Source organism: Hydractinia symbiolongicarpus, chromosome 6, assembly GCF_029227915.1.
Source record: "Hydractinia symbiolongicarpus strain clone_291-10 chromosome 6, HSymV2.1, whole genome shotgun sequence".
Lineage (NCBI taxonomy): Eukaryota > Metazoa > Cnidaria > Hydrozoa > Anthoathecata > Hydractiniidae > Hydractinia > Hydractinia symbiolongicarpus.
Genome location: NC_079880.1, coordinates 18,488,670 through 18,507,195, shown reverse-complemented (window position 1 = coordinate 18,507,195; position 18,526 = coordinate 18,488,670). Strand labels below are relative to the sequence as shown.

Here is an 18,526-nt window from a genome sequence, read left to right as displayed (position 1 = left end):
ATAGCTTGCAAGAACAAACTTTCGCGAACAAAGTTTTTCAGAAGTTCCAACTTAGAATTTCTGAAAAACTTTGTTCGCGAAAGTTTGTTCTTGCAAGCTATTAAGGCATAAAATTTCTTAAAATATCCTAGATTTTTACTACCTTGCGTTTAAGTATTTCAAGATGTTGATCTGAATTCGAATAATAATTTGAATTTTAAAACTAGCCAACATATCGACCCTAATTTTTGGCTCTTCTATCCCCATATTTGAACATGCCAATTACATCGCTGTATAATTTGCCGTTCACTTTATGTACTACACTTTTCGCGACTTGTTTTGACCCCTGGGCATTGTTGAACTCGGGAAGGGGTGTAAAATTGTTGTGATCAGCAAAGCGTTCCCATTAAATACGCATGCTCACAAAACGAACTAAAAACATGGTTGTCGACCGCAAAATGGACGAAGGAATATATAAAAGTACTGTTGTTTCAACTTTATACTTGATTTGAGTAAACTACTCTAGCTTCTCAATATAAACGAGTGTAACTCTAATGTCACACCTTCCGTTTAGGTTTTCACAAAATCCTTTTTGTTGCATCGTTGTGTATTGAGATCCTCAAATAACAAGAATTTTACATAGGAATTCTATCAATATTTATCATTTTTATGCTCCAATTAACTGCCATTTAATATAATGTTTTGATTTTTATCCAAGACAATGGCCTTGAATGCGCATTTTAGGGAGTATGTAGCCATTGTCGGATCAGGCTTAACATTATCAAATTTTGAAAAAAGAAAACAAGGAACTTTTGAGAAAAATAAGTGGCATATTTGTATTTATCAGCAAAAATTATATGACATAGGGAATTTAGAATACCAAAAGGATTTATTGTAATTTAAAGTTTTAAATTTTATAAGAGTTTGACCATAATATCTAACTGCAGTGAAAAATCTTCACTGCAGTTAATTTGTGTGGTCATTTTTTTATAAAACATCGAAAGTTTGGCTACTAATAGAGGCAGTTGTACTTAGTGTATACTTTAAAATTTGCGTGTTTCCATAAATTTTGGTCCTGAATTTAAATATGTTAGTCATTTTTGTTAAAAATGATCAAAAAATTTTAAGCATGTTAAGTCGGATCAGAGAATAGACATTATACGCAATTTGAGAATTAGGATACCATCTTTAATTTTCTATTGCGGTGGGGCAAGTTGGACTTTGAACCCTTCGTTATTAGTAACGAAGTATAGATGACTTTTAATGTTTACATTTTTACGGGATTCTTGCGCATGTGCAGAAAAAATCAGAAAAATCGACTGGCAAAAAAATGCAGACCATAGGTGAAGAAAGTCAAATTATGGTTAAAAACTTGTGTACTGTGGCTATTAGCATCTTTAAACTGATATATGATCTAAATCTAAACTACATGCAAGCTATATTCTAATTTAAAGATCAAAAGATGCCTCTAACTAAAAATAAAGTTTGGAATGGACTGGACTGGTCCACGACTTACTGCCTGAATTATTTTGCCTGTTGATTTGCGTAAGAGGTGTTGGTATTATAAACAACATGCATCACAATGAAAGTCACGTATCTTGGCAGGTTTTTGTTTCAGCCCTTAAAATTAGAATTTTTTTATGTCGGCTGAAAAACTGCTGACGTGAGATACATTTCAACTGATTTGCGTCGGCATTGCGTCGGCAATATTTTTTTGTAGTGAAATTTTTTTAGCTGGCAATAACTTTCGTCATTCACTTTTTATTAGGGCTAGACCTCTCATAATTCGATGCATTGATCTCCTAAGATGACAAATGGGAATGGAGGGCAAGTCTTATTGACATACCTTCCTATCTTTGTTAGGTTAATAGTTCACTGCCAACTTGCTTTTTATGTTTTGAGATGAACTCATCAGGTTAGGGCATCATTAGGTTGTATATCGCAGAAGTCGCTGGTGACATGCTTCGAAAATGCTTGTCACCGGCACAGTTTAACATAAAGCAAAACTGTACAGGAGACTCAATTGTTAGAGTCTTCGCAGAACATCTCTCTTAACAAAACTGTGGGCAGGGCTGACTTATTGCCTGCTGTGTCGTGTGGGATAAAGAACTTCTGGACTTCTTTTCAATACAATATACATTGTTTTCGATTATTATTACAAATCGAATGGTACCACAGTATTTCAGTAGCCTGAGTGATTTTAGTTAGTGATAATGGCTTAACTTACTACAAAATCTTACTACAAAATTATTTTGTAGTAGCAATGAGTGGGAGTAGCTCAAACAAAATCAAAATTATTGTTATTTAAAAATTTCACAACCGACGCAACTACGGTTTCTTCGTATTTTACGTCGGATGTGCCGAATGCAGACGCTAATTTTAAGGGCTGGGTTTACATTTAGGTATCAGTTTTAAATCCCAGACCTTGCATTACGTTGCTATTCGGGAATTTCAAATTTGCTACAAAACAAGACCAGGGAGCCTTAAAAGATGATGTTGACACAAACAAAAGTAAAAAAATCTCAAGAAAAGCTGCAAACTCTCAAATGTGCCTCTTCTTTTTAGCAATTTTTTATGACCTAAAATCTAATAGTAATAAAAATCTAATAATAATTTTAAATCAGATGAGAATGATCACAGCCTTTAAAAGTGTTCATCAGAATAATTGGCCAAAGTAAATATGCAATGGATACCATGACATAACACAAGGTTGAAGAAATCCACCGAAACCCAGGATCTTCCAGAATAACTATTAAGCTCAAATTGTACCTTGATTTCAACTTTTCCTACTGCAACAAAACATCATAAAGGCACTTGGACAAAAAAATTCACAGAAATGATTAATATTGTTGAAAGACATTTTTATGAGGTGAAGGGTCTGAGACAAGAGAGGAGTTGAACGTCCTCCACCATACCTTAGTTTAAAGGGGCGATTGTGGAAGTCCCATGAAATGCCACATAGTGATGGTGTCACTTTAAAAAACACCCAGTCTGGTCTGTGAACGGTTGCCGCTAGGAAGGGCATCCACCTGTAAAATAATGCCAAAATTCTTTATTAATGGCCGTAAGAACAGTTGATGAGATAAACTGCATAAACGGGGCTGGAACTCTAAGGAGTGAAGCGTGTGTTTCCCAGCATAGGTTGCTGGTTTGTGATATGATCTTGAAGAGTGTTAAAGAACCCAAGGGAAAGTACAGGCCCCGTCGTAAAGTCTGGAAGCTGAAGGAAGAGATTGTAGCTGGACAATTTAGTGCAAAAGTTCAGCTGTTTAACCCACAATGGTCAATGTGATAGTGACAATGTTGAAAGTACTTGGACTACTTTAAAGAATTGTCTTCTAGAAGCTTCTGATGATACCTGTGGGTGGACGAAAGGACCAGCTAGACATAGACAGACCTGGTGGTGGAATAATGAGGTTGACCAGTGTATAAAGGAAAAGAGGAAACTTTGGAAAGAGTGGAAGTCAGGTGGTAGTAAGAATATTTACTTAGAAGCTAAGCGTCGTGCTCGTACAGCAGTGTATAAGGCAAAATCAGAAGCAGGGAGAAACAGATTTGCAGATGTGTTAAGAAGGAAAGACCAGCGCAATGAGGTATTCAAGATAGCAAAGCTAATGAAGAAGACTAATCTAGTTGTAGGTGAGAATTGTATACGTGATGAAGGTGATGATACACGATGGCTCGTTAGAGATAGTTGAGAACTTCTGTTACTTAGGTGATATGTTGGGCAGTAAAGGGGGTGTTGGAAGAGGTGTTACATGCAGGATAGGTTCTGCTTGAAAAAAGTTCAGAGAGTTACTTCCTTTGTTGACTAGCAGAGTCTTGAAATTTGAGGTAAAATGTAGGTATTCAAGATATGAGGTCTGTGTAAGAAGTGTTATGTTGTATGGTAGTGAGACATGGGCAGCGAAGCAGGAAGATCTTGGCCGTTTAGAAAGGAATGATATGAGAATAGTTAGGTGGATGTGTAACGCCAGTCTGAGAGACAGAAAGAGTTCAGATGAGCTAAGAAGCAGGCTAAGTATCTGTAGAATTAAAGATGTTATCCAGATAACAAGATTAAATTGGCTGGGTACTTGGAAAGAATGGAGGAGGATAATTGGGTAAGAAAGTGTAGAGACTTAATAGTTCCTGGGGCAAAGCCCAGAGGCAGACCGAGAAAGACTTGGCAGGAGGTTATAAGGACAGACTTGATACAGAGGAAGTGGAGTTTAGATCTAACACAGTCTAGATCAGATTGGAAGAGGGTCATTAATATACCCCGTCCAACCCATGCTAGCATGGAAAACGGACGTTAAGCCGAGAATGATGATGATAATGATGAAAGACATTTCATTCATTTTCATAATTATTTTTAGAGATAGAATTTTCCCACTTTTCATAAAAAATGCTCCTCAGATAACTCCAGCCTTTCTAATTCACTTCTGCACTCGTGTGAACAAAAAAAGCAAGTAAACAAGATATGTCATCAATTTTTTCCCAACATTGAATGTGAACCAAAAAGTTTTAATTCATGCAGAAATTAAAATATCTACAATAAGCCTTGTTACGCTTATGCTGGTATATATGGTTGTGTTTTGGAAAATCTCACTCAAATATTTAAAAATTAAATATTTTTTAGGCTCTTTGTTTTCAAATATGATGTCATTATCTGTGATTGAACATTATTTATTCTTAAAAAACCTAAGGTTTTAGCAGACCCAAAACGCTGTTACTAGTTTGTTACATATAAAATGTCATGTGACGAAGACGTAATAAAAACAATTTTAAAGAGTGAGAATAATTTTTTTTTTTTTTAATGAAATACTAGTGTCTACTCTAATTGTCATGTATTATTTTAGTGTATTTTAATAATACTTCAATATGGTAATGATGGCACTTAACCGATATTGCAGTGATTGCATGAAAAAGGGAGAATTTTTACCTCTTCGGTTCGTAATGATGAATATCAGTAGTGGTGTTTGGATTTGTCCTAAAGATGAGGTTTGTGTGGCAAACCCCTTTTTAAATGCTTTTAATACTTTCATTGGTTTTTAGTTCTTAAGTTTTTTTTTTGTTTTTGGAGCTGTGTTATTGAGTAAGTGCTGTAGACATTTGTTTTGATTTTAGTGTATATTTCCAATGAACTCTTCATTATTGATGGATTATATTGAAGATAATGTGACGTCAGAGAGGGTGTTAAGATTGACAAGGCCAAGTGTGAAGAAAAATTCAATGAATAAAAAGGTGCACAGATACTCTTTTTTATGTGTTGTTTGTATTGCCTGTCTGCTCACAAAGCCTATCAATACGAAAATAACACTCTAACAATAAATCGCTTGCCTAAAGTTACAATAATTTAGACTGGATGAGCAATCTGAATAAATATAAGTTTATAAACGCATGTTTTATTACTTTATTACTTTATTCTTGTCTTTTTTATATATTTTAGTTATTTTTTAATGCAAATAATAAGAAAGGTAACATTGATTTCCATGTGAGATGAATTGATATTACTCAGCCAGAAAAAAATTGTGGAATTGGTGGAGCAATTTATGGCTCAGCTAGTTTCTCAACTCCCAGAATTGAGCAATTCTTTGCGTGAGCAAGAGCGATCACTCTTCCCTTATTGATTGGTTTCTGGCTAACCAATTCACTGTTGTCCTTCTTTTAGCTGGGGAATACACCACCAGGAAAACTTTTATCAGAGGACCAATTGAAACCATTTGCAGAGATAAGTCCACAATGGTCATATTCATCTAGAAGTTACACATCTGGGGAAAGCTCTTCATCATTAAAATCAAATGAAAGTAATGACAATGTTAGCTCTAAAAAGTCGACAATTTCTTCTGATATAGTACTGCAACAGGGACCACATATGACATATCCCTTGTGGGAAAACGATGGTTTGCTATGTTGGTTAGATGCAGCATTAGCGATGCTGGTGCTTAACACAACATTGCGGGAAACTAAGTCAAAGGATGAAACCTCCCTAGTCAATCACCTTATAAAGGACTACCAAAAACTGTTAAATGCGTTTAATTTGCATGGCGTGTATACACAGGTGCGTCCACAGCTTCGGGAATTACGCCAATGCTTTTTAAAATTCTTGCAACCAAAACTGTTGTCCAGTGATGATCAGGATGACTCTCCCCTATTTTTGTTGCCGTTCATCCTGAAAGCAGACGAAAAACTTTATGCAGACTTAGAGGTTGATTTTACGTGCAGATTTCATTGCAATGAGTGTGGATTTGAGAAGACAGATGGGTAGGTATATCTCCACGCTTATACATGTTTTCTTTTAATCATAAATTTTGATGTTGTCGAAACTACCAATTTACCACGAAGAATGAAAGAACTGCAAAAAACAAAAAAAACAGCAAATCAAACAATTCATATTGTATTAAGTGCAAACTATTTTAGCCGGAAGAAATGTCAGATGCTGCTACTAGTGCGGCTCGTCAAGCTATCTCGCTAAATATAGCCGTTTTGCGTGTTTTAGAACTCTAAATATGTGTTGTCTTCCAGGGCCTTTGCCCCTGGACCCCACCAGGGGCTTACAGCAGCCCCTGAAATCCATCTGTTTCGCCAACTCGCTTCTCTCGTTGATTGTCACTAAAATCTCAAAATATACCACTATACCTAAGCCCCCCACTTTAGAAGTTGCGGCGCCGCCCCCGAATGTTGTTATGAGTTGAATACAAAAGAAACAACATGCTGTACACTGCTGAAATTTTCTTAGTTCAAATTGCCATCATAGAATTACTCAAAAAATTTCTAACATAAAAACACTTGTTTGCTGAAAAAATACACCATACGTTTGTGCAATGTTCTGAAAAGAACAGAAAAAAATGTTCCAGGCCTAGAATTTTGATTATTTTTTTTCTGTGGAAATGTTTCTCACTGGGCCTGAATCAGATAATATTATTAAACATAGAAGGGGGATTAAAATTATGTAAGGAAGAAACTAAATCAATTTGATTGAGCCCATTGTCTGACGTCGCCACACAGATTTTTGAAACTATCCACTGTACAACTGTCATGGTACTAACACTGCTTATGCTTCTTAGGTTCAACAAAATGATCATATCTCTTCCCAACTGCAATGAAGATTTAAGCTTCGATGACAACATACATTTTTCAAGAGCGTGCTACCATTGCTTCAAGGCTGGCCAAAGAACACAATTTCATATCAACAGGTAAAGATTTTTTTGTTTTCTTGGAAAGAAGAATTAACCTCTAGGACAGCCTTCAGTTTTAATAAATCTTACCAAGTAAAAGGCTGTTTTAGTAAAGGGGGGCACAAACCGGCCAACATGTTGGCCAACATTTTGACCAACATCGACTGACCAACATGTTGGCCGGTTTGCGTTAGGTGAAAACATGCTCAAGAAGAAAAAAAATCTCAAAAAATGTTGGCCAACATTAAATATTTAATAGATGTTGGCCAACATTTCCGCCAAAATTTACATGTTGGTAGCATGTTTGTCGGTTTGCGCTGGGTAACCAACATGTTGGCCAACATTTCGACCAACATTTTAGCTTTCGAATGTTTTAATCATTCATTCGTCCATTACTACCTATATCCGCATAAATACGCTCATAATCAGGACCAGCTATAGCCAATAAGAATATTGATAAACTTTTCTTGTAGTTGAAATATTCAGAACCAGTGCCAGGCGGAGGTCTTATTAGGATATGCTTTCCATCAATAGCGGCTATGCAATTGGGAAAGTTCCACCTTGATGCAAACTTCTCAGATATCTTGTTGCAATCATCTACACTTGAAGGTATCTTGATATGCTCTTTTCCAATGTACTCTGTGATCGCTTTAGTAACCTCATCAACAATATAAGATAATGTTCTTTCAGATACTCTGAATTGGAAACTTAAAGACTTATAAGTTTATCCTGTCGCAAGGAACCGAATGGTGAGCACTAATCTTTGAGCTGCTGAGATTGTTTGATGAGCTCCCATTACACCGGATTCTTTTGGTGTTATGTGTGGTTATGTTATGTTATGTATGGTTCGATGAGAGCAAGAATCTCTTTAAACGATTCATAGGTCATTTAAACGATACATAGGTCATTATCATCATTTCCCTGTAACTTTTTGTGTCTTCAGCCAGTAATTCCTGTACTAAGTTTGTATACAGCCCTTTGCTGTTTCTTCTTCGAACCCATTTTCTTGTCGGGCCACGTCTTTTTTGTCGTCGTCATCAAGCCATACTTCTTCATTGGAAGTCACAAACAAATGAATGAACATTTCGTAATGTTAGCTACTTGTTTTTTTAAAAAATATACGCCAACGCAAACCGTACCAACATGTTGGCCGAAATGTTGGTCGAAAATGTTGGCCGGTTTGCGCCCCACTTAACATTTTTGCACTGTTAATACAGAGCTGCTTTCGAAAATATTGCATGATAAAGTAGAACGTAATGACATACCAAGTTTTAACAATTTTATAATATTTTTTTGATATTTCCAATACAGAAGTTGTAAAAGGTGAAAGAAACTGGGCTTAGCTTGTCATTATTTCTATTTGCAAACCTTTTTGAAATTCAAAGAAGGCATTTATTTATTTGTTAATGTTACTACATTTTGTATAGCTGCAGTGTCCCGAAAATAAACGTCCGCAAAAATCTTACGAAATTTACAATTTGCGGAATTAGTAAAATTTGTAATATTCATATTTCATATTTTTCTAAAAATCTCTTGAACGTTATTTGTGTTGTCTTTGATGCGGAAAAATTAGTTTCTATGACTTCACAAAACGAATTCTTAGAAATTAAGAAAATAATTAAGGCCAGTGTTAAGACAAGTTGTAATGCTAGCTTGGGTTTGCTGAAACTGCTTACTACTGCGAATTTTACATTTTTCCTACCTTAGACATCCAAAAATTATGTTCGTCCATTTCAAGGAGGGCGTGACAACTCGACAATTTTGGAATGAGTTCAACTTTACAGGTCCGGACAACGATAGGTACATTGTGACACAAATTATACAGTACCTACACAAGAAACGACACTTTGTTTTGTGGTCTTACAGTTTTGAAGGTAGGTGCATACTTTTTGTTTGTTTGTTTTAAAGCATTGTTTTGATCTCGCTGAGAGAAGCTTCAGTTCTTGTGTGTGAAACGGAACTGCTGTTCTCAATGCGAAAAGAGAGAGAGAGAGACCTTGAATGATTTGTGTTTTGTCCGTTGATGTGTGACTTGCAATGTGTTAAGATCTACTTTTTACATCGCAAATGGTTCTGTCCAAGAATTAAATTTTCCGACGAACCATAATGTTGGTGTAAAATAGGCCTTACAATGCGAGTAAATCTGAGGATGTGTATATAAGAAAAGCCCAGAGTTTTTAAAACGGTACAAGCTGACTAACTTGTAGAAATATCGATTTATAGCATAGGCTCACTACTAGATACTCATATTTATGACTCATGTTAAACCCTCCAACAGTCTCCATCTTCGTTACTTTGTAACGGGAAATCTTCCAGTGAAAGGGCGTAAATTGCACTCAATTGTGCAGGCGTTGCGTTTGCGCAGGATATTGGGAAAAGTTTTCGCGTCTTCATTTGAGAGAGCGCATACTGCTCGACTTTTGAAGTTTATACATTGGTAAGTTTGACGTTTTATCGATACTCGGTATTTTCGTCATTTCTCGGTAATTTTCAGTTTATTACGTTAGGGCTGATTCCACGATTAATATTTTGATCGAAAAATTTCTAGAAAAAATATTCGAATGATAAATTCCACACACAAAACGCGCTCTTTTTTATTCACAAGTAAAAATGATGAATTTCAACACACGACAACTTTTTCTAATTTGTATTCATCGTAAACAAATGGAACGAATAAATCAGAAATACTACAAATACACTTGTTTATTGTCTACTGTTCTCTATTTTTATTCCGGTCTTGAAATGAAATTATTAAATTGATATACTATTTCTTCCCGCTTAAATGAAAGAAAGAACGACAAGAAGAGCAATAATCAAATTATTATGCTTTCTAAAGTTTCTGCGGTAAACATGTCGAAGTATGGAACCGACACCATCTCATTATTGTCTATCAGCAATTTCTGCGCCTTCTGATTGGATAAAAATACTTTCTCCTTTCGATTTTCAATACGAGATGAAATATTTCTACTCACTCTTGAAAAGGAACAAAAAGTCAAAACGTTTCTGCTCGAAATTCTTCGAGCATAATGTGACGTGAAATCAGCCCTTTATCGAACTTTTCGTTTTGTCTTTGTCAGTAAATAAAATCCTCACGTGTTTTGTTGTTTTTATTTTTTAGATATCTAAAGAACGCATCAAGAACTTCAGGAAGGCTTAGGTTAATTTTAAAGGGATATTCCCGACCCCTGAGTATCCGTGTCTGTCTGTAAAGGAAAATCTCAACCCTATCCTCAAGTCTGCATAGGCAGAAGACAAACAAATATTTTGTGCGTTATCGCGCATGAACATTAAAAGAAAACGTTTGTCGCTCCTGCCTTTAGACAGCTATTATTTCTGCTTTCTACCTGTGTACGCGGATAATGGTCATTTTCTAGGTCCGCAAATTTGCAAAGTATATGGTAAAAGCCTGCTTGTAAGTTAAAGAAGTATAGCGGTGTCTCATTGTGTTCTCTGTTTCGTATAGAAAAATTATGGCTACAAGCTGACGACCTGAAGGAACATGTGGTAAATTTTAAGTACAAACAGCCAAGATGTCGCCCAGAAGAGGTGCATCTTGTTATTTGGGAGCGCTTGTCTGTGTTGCAAGCGGTCATCAAAACAAAGCTAAAAGTAGCTTTACCAAAACTTGAATTATCGAGTCCACTGGATTCTCCGTCTGTGTATACAATGTTGAGTAGAAGATTTGGTGCAAGTCGTTGCTCGAGCAAGACAGCTTCTATTGTGAGTAGTGATGGACTGACTCCCTTACATTCTCCTTCGGGACTATCGAAAGTTAGTTTGATTAAAGGCATGCAGAACGTGCCGAGGTTTCAACCGTACATGTCGAAGCAAAAAGGGAAACAAAGTTTGAATAAATCGAGTCAAAATCGAAAAGATACCGGCAGCAATAAAGTTAAACTAGAGTCTGATAGAAATAACGAGTCTGCAACTGAAAGCACTAAGGTCAGCAATTTTTCATGCACTTCTTCGCTTGTTTTGACTCTTTCTGAAGCTGTCACAGCGAGTGTACTAAGCAGTGAAAAAAGCAGCGGCGAAACCAACGATAGTGTTATCGCAATGAGCGTAACAAGTAGTTCTAGCAGCGAAACAAACGATATTAGAGCGTTACCAAAACGAATAGATGTCGATACAACAGCAGTGTTGAATCGAGTGAAAGACATTTTATCCGTCGAATTTGAAGAAATGGATATATTTCCTTCCAAAGACGAGACAAAAACAATTGAATCTAGTGACTCATATGAAAATGATGAGAATGAAATTGATTTTCAAATGGGAGGTGTTGACGTAATTAGCGATAAATTATTGGACGATATATTAGATGGAAATTTATGAAAAGTGTTAGCGTACGCGCGGAAACCGGCCTAATGTGGGGAAGTTCGATCGATCACTGTCTGTTACTTGTCTGTTACCCTATCCACGTTTTTCTTTGAAAAAGGGTTTGTTCTTTAGTGCAAAACTTCTTATGATAAAAGACTCCCACAGGACAAGTATTGCTCACAAACGATAATTCTCACAATATGAAAATTTTCAATTTGCATTATTAGATTCAGATATTCCTGTTGTATAACAAGCTGTTAGTAGCTGTGTAGAAATATCTCTCGTTTTTTGTAGTCTAATCTTCTTGGTGCAGAATCAATCAGAATGAAAACAAAATCAGTCCCATATGCACCCTTTTATACGCCTCTGAAATTCGTCCGTCACAGTTAAAAAGCATCCAATTTTTGGAACCAAAAGTTTCGCTGGTTGATGTTTTTTGTGTTTGCCATTTTTCGCTTTGCGAACAGTATCTGATAAAGTGAGAAGTCAATTACAATCATTTTTTGCTAATTGGTTAATCTGCTAATTTTATTAAAGCAAAAGCGTGTTAAACCAAAGGGGCCTGGACACAAAGAACTTATAAGTTACAACAATAATCAAACTGCCAAAAAGAAAAAGCATGAGCGGTTATTAAGGATTGTGTATTTTTACTTATTGTTCATAATTAGAAACAGCTGGCTCATTAAAAACATTAATTAGTTATACTTGACCACGACTAAAACACGCTTTATTTTTTGTTTGCAAAACATATCAATTATATATTCATATTTGTTAATATATTTCGTTAACGTCAAATCAACTCGCGGTGATTTGTTTAACTTCATTAACTTTTATCTGCCTCTGTTGAATATTAGACATCTGTTTCCGAGATGCAGCCAATGAAAATCGACTTATTGTGTATGGTAACCAATGGAATCTTTCAAACATATAAATGCCGAAACGTTGCAATCAAAACAATACCACTTCTGAAAATAAAATATACACTTTGAATTTGCTTGTTGTTCGGTAAATTATTAATGGACGACCTGCACTCTGCCGTAGATATTTTAACTAAATGTCAACACAGCTGCAATAATCTTGTTTTACCTCCACGATGAAGAGCGACTCCCATGCTTTATCGCTTAAGATTTTTAAGCGGTTATTTAAAAAAGCATGCAAGATTGTACAGCTGTTGTTAAAAAACACATTTGCGGTTTTTAATTGAAGTGAAAAATGTGCAACGTATATTGATTCACTCGACGCTGTTTTTCGCGCTGGCAGATGGCGAATAAAATACGAGCGCTATTAAAAAATGCATGATTAGATATTAAGCGGGCTTATTGCCACGCGATTGTTCTAATAGAAAGATGTATAAATAGACATTAAACTAAAATGGAGCATAAAAAGCATTGTGAAGCGTATTTATTGAAAAGAGATACACTTGTGTCATACTTTATAGTTCATTGCAACGAGTAGGTAAAAAGATTTGTTTCGAAGAGAAGGTATGAGTTATTATGTTTGTAAAAATTAAACTGATCTTGCTAACAAAGGTGGACGTAGGTTTAAGTCGGTTTGACCAGGTACATTGTTTTAGCAACTGTATCAACTAATATGAGATAGTAGCATACGATCGGCCATATTTTCGCCTTTTGATACGAGAGACGGCGAAAAATAGTCTGGTGTTATCGTTGCTAGATTATACAAACACGTCATCAATGTACATTAATTTATGCGATCAAACGTCATCAGTGTACATTGATTTATGCAATCAAACTTTTTTATAACAAGAACATATGGCTTTAAAGATCCAAAACTATAGAACCTGATAAGACTATTGAAGGCTTTGTCAATAACAAGAAGTACTTAATTACGCCTTTACATTTCCAAAATGGCAAAATAGAGAAAAATTAAGGATAATTTAAAATTGAAGAAAAAGTAAGAACATTTTAAGGCTTCCCTTAAGTTTAGTGTTCATGTAAAGAAAATATAATGCAGTAAGCAAAAGAGAGCAACAGAAAGTATACATTTTCGCTGTCTTTTTTCATATCAACATACAAAATCCCTGGGAGCGAGGGTGGTAGTAGCAAAGTATTAACATCACACACATAAATTCAGAGCTGCAATCGCGGATAAAATTAATGACACGTCCAGGTGAAAATTGTCTTTCCACACTGTGATGTGTCCAAAATTGCCCGAAAAAAGATACAAGATGCCCTGGGGACAAGGTTTCCCGAAAAGTTGTCGCTTGGGTTGAGCTCGGAGAAAAGGGTTGAGATATAAGAGGAACACAGCGTATCAGCAATTATTGACAAAATATATTTTCAGCGTCTGTTTTTTATTTCGTCCACAATTGGAGCTAAACGCAATCAACCTCGTTTCCAGGGTCTTTTTTCTTTCTGACAATTGCGAACAGCAAAAAGAAATATTTCTCGACAGTGATTTTTCAAGAACTTTTTGGCAACAGTTAGAGAACGTCCCAAGATTTCTATCTTTTTCCTTATAAAAAGAAAAGTGCGATAACAAAGAACAGAGATAAAGTCGCAGTAGCGATTTTTGCTCGTGAGTAGCAGTATTTGAGTGCCTCTAATTAAAATTTAATGTACTTTCATCTTTAACATCGCCCCCAGGGTCTGTTGGGCTTTTATTATTTGGAAGGCCTTGTCCACGCCGCCAAATATATGTTGTTTCATCTTTCAAATGCAAGCCTTTGTTTTATCACTGCAGCATTGCATTTAATACAAAACTATAAATAAGGTACAAAGCTCACGAGTGTTTTGGCGCGTAATTCTTCATCATTGACAAACCGATGCCTTTTGAAGCCTGTAAATAATTCTTGACAGGAAGTCAATTTTAAAAAAAAAGACTAATACTCAATGTTGGACAAATACTCACGAATTTTAAAATATTCACACAAAACTCATTCTCGTCCCCTGGTCCTCTTAGCTGCAATATTAAAAAGGCAAATAGGCCCTGGGAACGAGATTTTACAATACTATGTTATTACTTCTACGAGGCTGTCAATTTCTTTCAAAGAAATGTTTTAAAATTGAATAGTTTTTATTAGTAAATTTTTACATAAAAAAATATTATAGAATGTCCATAAAATTTTAAAGATTTAAGATTAATGATACTCACAAAAATAATTTATAGTGGTCTCACACATGGATTAAACACACTCAAACCTTTGTAAATGTTATGTGATGGTGAAAGTTTTTTTTGTTTTTTGTAGAACAATGGTTTGGAAGGAGCAAAAAGATCGAAACAAAACTAACGTATTTTCATCGTCTCAAAATTATCTAGCATCAAAGTACTACACACAAACAGAACACGATTATACAACTCGCTATTATACCCCACCGCAAAAGCACAACAATAAACCAAGTAGTCATCATTTTAAAGAACAATCTGGCATAGTTAAAGCAATAGAACATAGACTTTCACTTGAAGCAGAAAAAGTTCGATATTCTGATATTTTTGACACTTTAAAAATAGACTTGGAAAGCATACAATCTTTTAACGAATTTGCGAGACACTTACACAGAGTAAATCCAATTTGTAATCCGGATGCTGTGGACACGGCTGATAAGCTGGTTACTCTACTGGGAATATAATAATGTCTTATAATCAAGGTGTTACGATTTCTCGTTTACCCAGACAAAAGTCATCGAAAAACTTCGTTGCGAGCCATGGTTAGTGTTACCAACCAACGAAAACACTTTCATAACTGAAGAAAGCAATTTTCAATCCTACCCAGACACAAATGTAAAGTGACTTTCGTGACTACCAGCAAATTTCCGAACATTTCCGATTATCTTGATATATATTATCAGTGATCAGTGTTTCCCACGAAATTTCACGGGCTGTGTTCAATTCTATTTATCGTTTGATAAAACATTTCTAGAAATTTTAACTAGTATATTGTATGGGATACTATCACAAGGACCATTAGGTTTTATTTTAGTTACCCTTAAAAAAATTGTCAACAAATTTTACTGAATCCACTTTTCTTCTCGTATCACGCTAAGTTTACGTGAATAGAATAAGAGAATTATTGAAAAATGATCCATCTCTATTTTATCCTCCTACAACTATAGGAATAATAGTTGGAAAATTTTAGCTCTATCTTGAAATCGAGTAACCAACGTCGAAAATGCGTTTGCTGCATTTTCCACCATACCGCAATATAGAACACTCCGCTCCACTACCGGAAAGGGCCAAAACAAAAATACCTTTTAAGGAATTTGGATCTAACCAAAAAACCTAAGATCAAGTCCTATGTCCGGTGTGAACATTGAAAGCGTTTTACTTAAAGAGAAGCATGTTGCTTAGATAGCTTGTGGCTGTGATCTTATATATATATATAAATATCGTCTCACATAATTTCCATGGAAAAATCTCTGTTGTCACAAGTTAGACATTCGTGACAGAATTTCTGCTTTTTTTTATTCCGTATGATGCTGCAAATAGGTTTACAAAGAAAAACCTTTTTGAATATGGCAACTCATTAAGTCTCATTCATGATACTTAACCCAATCCTGTCATGTGGATCTTACAGGATAATTATTGCGTAATTTCAAAATGGCGCCTGACTATTCTAAACAACAAAGCAAGTAGTCATGGAAGAAGTTTCTTAATTTATTTTACCAAAGTTATTCACATGATGCTGCAGGTTTTTAGATTTTTCCTATTCGAGAGATAGAGAAATGTTCCTTCTGGCGCAGTCGCGCACGCACACGCGCACACGTCACAGGCAACCATAACAAATCCCTGATAATCCAGTACCATCCAGTACCATGCCATGCTTAGCGGGGTAAAGTCCCTACCATACGGTGTTGATTCATGGAATTCAAGGGGTAGGTCCCTATATAGTGCTGACGTCATCAATGCTGCAAATAAGTAAAAAATTCTAGCGCACCTGGTAGGGGAATTCCTTTTTGATGACGTCATCAAAAATCAACGCGTGCAAAGTAAAGAGGTGCAATCTTCGGACTTTGTTGAAATCTGTATATATAAATGAGTTGGTTTAAGACGCAAGGCCCATGCAACAAGGCTGTTTTCATGTACGTGCCAGATCGGTTCAAGACGCAAGACATGTGCAACAAAGTTGTTGAGGAGAAGGCCTATATGTTAGAGCATGTCCCCGAAAGGTTCAAGACGCAGGACATGTGCAACAAAGTTGTTGGGGAGAAGGCCTATATGTTAGAGCATGTCCCCGAAAGGTTCAAGACGCAGGACATGTGCAACAAAGTTGTTGGGGAGAAGGCCAATATGTTAGAGCATGTCCCCGAAAGGTTCAAGCCGCAGGACATGTGCAACAAAGTTGTTGGGGAGAAGGCCAATATGTTAGAGCATGTCCCCGAAAGGTTCAAGCCGCAGGACATGTGCAGCAGCATGTGAAATTCAAAAGTTATCCTACAACCCTTCGGGGTTATAAGATGAAATCAAAATACTACTATACTACTAATGTGCATCAACTGCCAATCAAAATTCGGTATATTTGGAAGTGCAGTAGTCATTACCCTTATAGCTGACTTAGGCCTCTCTCTACCACTAATGGCATTGGCATTATTAAAAGAATCAGAGAAGGAAAGGGAGAATTGGTGGAGGATTCAAGACCTAAGGTATCGTCTTGATGCCTTATAATCATAATATAAATGGAACAATGTAAGGACTGTGAACGTATGTTGGATGTGTACGACAGATACACCTGCGGGCGTCGGTTTGTAGTAGATGGTAAAATGTTGTGTTGGTACTGTTATCAGGAATACGTCACGTATAACGGGGGTGGTTGCGTATGTACAATGACAAGCAATCCCCTGAAGTCGTTTGAATTACAATAAAGAAGATGCTACAATTTGAGAATGAGCTTGTCAACCCTAAATTATTGTACTCGTTTGCTGCTACCTTCACAGACATCAATGATATCAACGTGGACTATCTGACGGTGTCGGATCCAATTCCTGCCAATGGAGGTAAGGATAATCGGTACATTATAGGCTACCATACACAAGACCTCGTAGAAGCCCTCAGGGTAAAAACACCTAAATTATGGTCCCCACATGGGGTCAGCCGGTACAACGCCAATGCAGTACCGGCAATGAGTCACGATTTTGAAGAGTACGCCGATTGGGTTGCCAAGTATCGTCAAATCTGGAATAAAATCAAAGGGTCCGAGTAATTGACAACAGAGCCTGTGAAAAAGGACCGTTACGTGAACGCTAAACTCAAATACTACAAGGATGCAATCACAACTAAATTCCACGGTATGCCAGTACCCTACGATGAACCCTGCCAAGCCAGTGCTATCCTGGCTACTTCATCGGTGTATGTTCAAGGTAAAAACTACTACCCTCAGGTACATATTACGGAATAAAGAATGGCTGTTAGTTGAGGATTAAAAAAACATACATTCTATAGGCCTACAAGGCCTTTATAATATATATCAAATTAAGGCTTATACTCAGGTGGAGACTCTAGGTAGCGCTTGCATACTGTACAGACTGAAGTTTTTTTAAAACGTCATTTCTGCCTTCCTCCCGACCTTTCGCAATTAGCTGAGCACGCTCCTGTTTATTAATAGCGTTCACAATCTGTTTAACACGTTGACGCATCTGTTCCTTTAGCAGCATATATTTCTTATGTGTAATGAGGGTAAACTCATAGTCGCTGATGACTCCATTCTCAAGGCTTTTGAAATTAAATCGATTATAGAGTTAAGCTTCGTCTCCGCCAACAGCCTTATAGTCTCATGTTTTTTAAATTTCACACCCAGGCTCTTCCCAGCGTTTCGGATACCGGCCTGCCCAATTCCGACGGCGATCGTGATCCCCCCCATGGCTATACATAGGGGAGCTCCCAAACCCGTTCCTAACACCCCGATCCCAATGCCTGAGGTGATAATGCTAATACTCAGCAGTCCATGGTCACAATACCTCACCCAAGTCACATGCATCTTGAACTTCTTTGCGAGCCTGTTCCGCTCCTTGATCTCATTCCGCAGGTACTTTTCAATCTCTCCTATCTTCCCAAGCCTATACTTTTGGCTTTCCTCTGGCATGTCGGCGCTCTGCGCAGGTGCACTCGGTAGGTTG

General features: G+C 36.6%; 1 protein-coding gene across 2 annotated transcripts; it reads left to right on the top strand.

Annotated features, from left to right (window-relative positions):
• The first annotated feature begins 3,860 nt into the window (after positions 1–3,860).
• LOC130647322 (SUMO-specific isopeptidase USPL1-like) lies at positions 3,861–15,432 on the top strand. Of its 2 annotated transcripts, XR_008982847.1 has the most exons (7): positions 3,861–4,962; positions 5,089–5,205; positions 5,633–6,225; positions 7,029–7,157; positions 8,847–9,013; positions 10,603–12,937; positions 14,665–15,432. XR_008982847.1 is itself a non-coding variant. In XM_057453126.1 (6 exons), exons 1-6 carry the CDS (start codon positions 4,843–4,845, stop codon positions 11,469–11,471), a joined length of 1,995 nt encoding a protein of 664 aa, XP_057309109.1. In that variant the 5' UTR covers positions 3,861–4,842; the 3' UTR covers positions 11,472–13,485. The 2 variants fall into 2 exon arrangements, 1 of the variants encoding a protein (XP_057309109.1); XM_057453126.1 differs by lacking the exon at positions 14,665–15,432 and having other exon boundaries at positions 10,603–13,485.
• Positions 15,433–18,526: the final 3,094 nt, after the last annotated feature.

What these genes read in the sequence shown, in the direction of transcription:
- LOC130647322 (XM_057453126.1), top strand. Translation starts at nt 4,843, where the DNA reads ATGGTAATGATGGCACTTAACCGATATTGCAGTGATTGCATGAAAAAG. An exon ending in GGATTTGTCCTAAAGATGAG is followed by an intron (nt 4,963 to 5,088) that starts GTTTGTGTGGCA and finishes TTTTGATTTTAG; the next exon opens with TGTATATTTCCAATGAACTC. An exon ending in GGATTTGAGAAGACAGATGG is followed by an intron (nt 6,226 to 7,028) that starts GTAGGTATATCT and finishes TATGCTTCTTAG; the next exon opens with GTTCAACAAAATGATCATAT.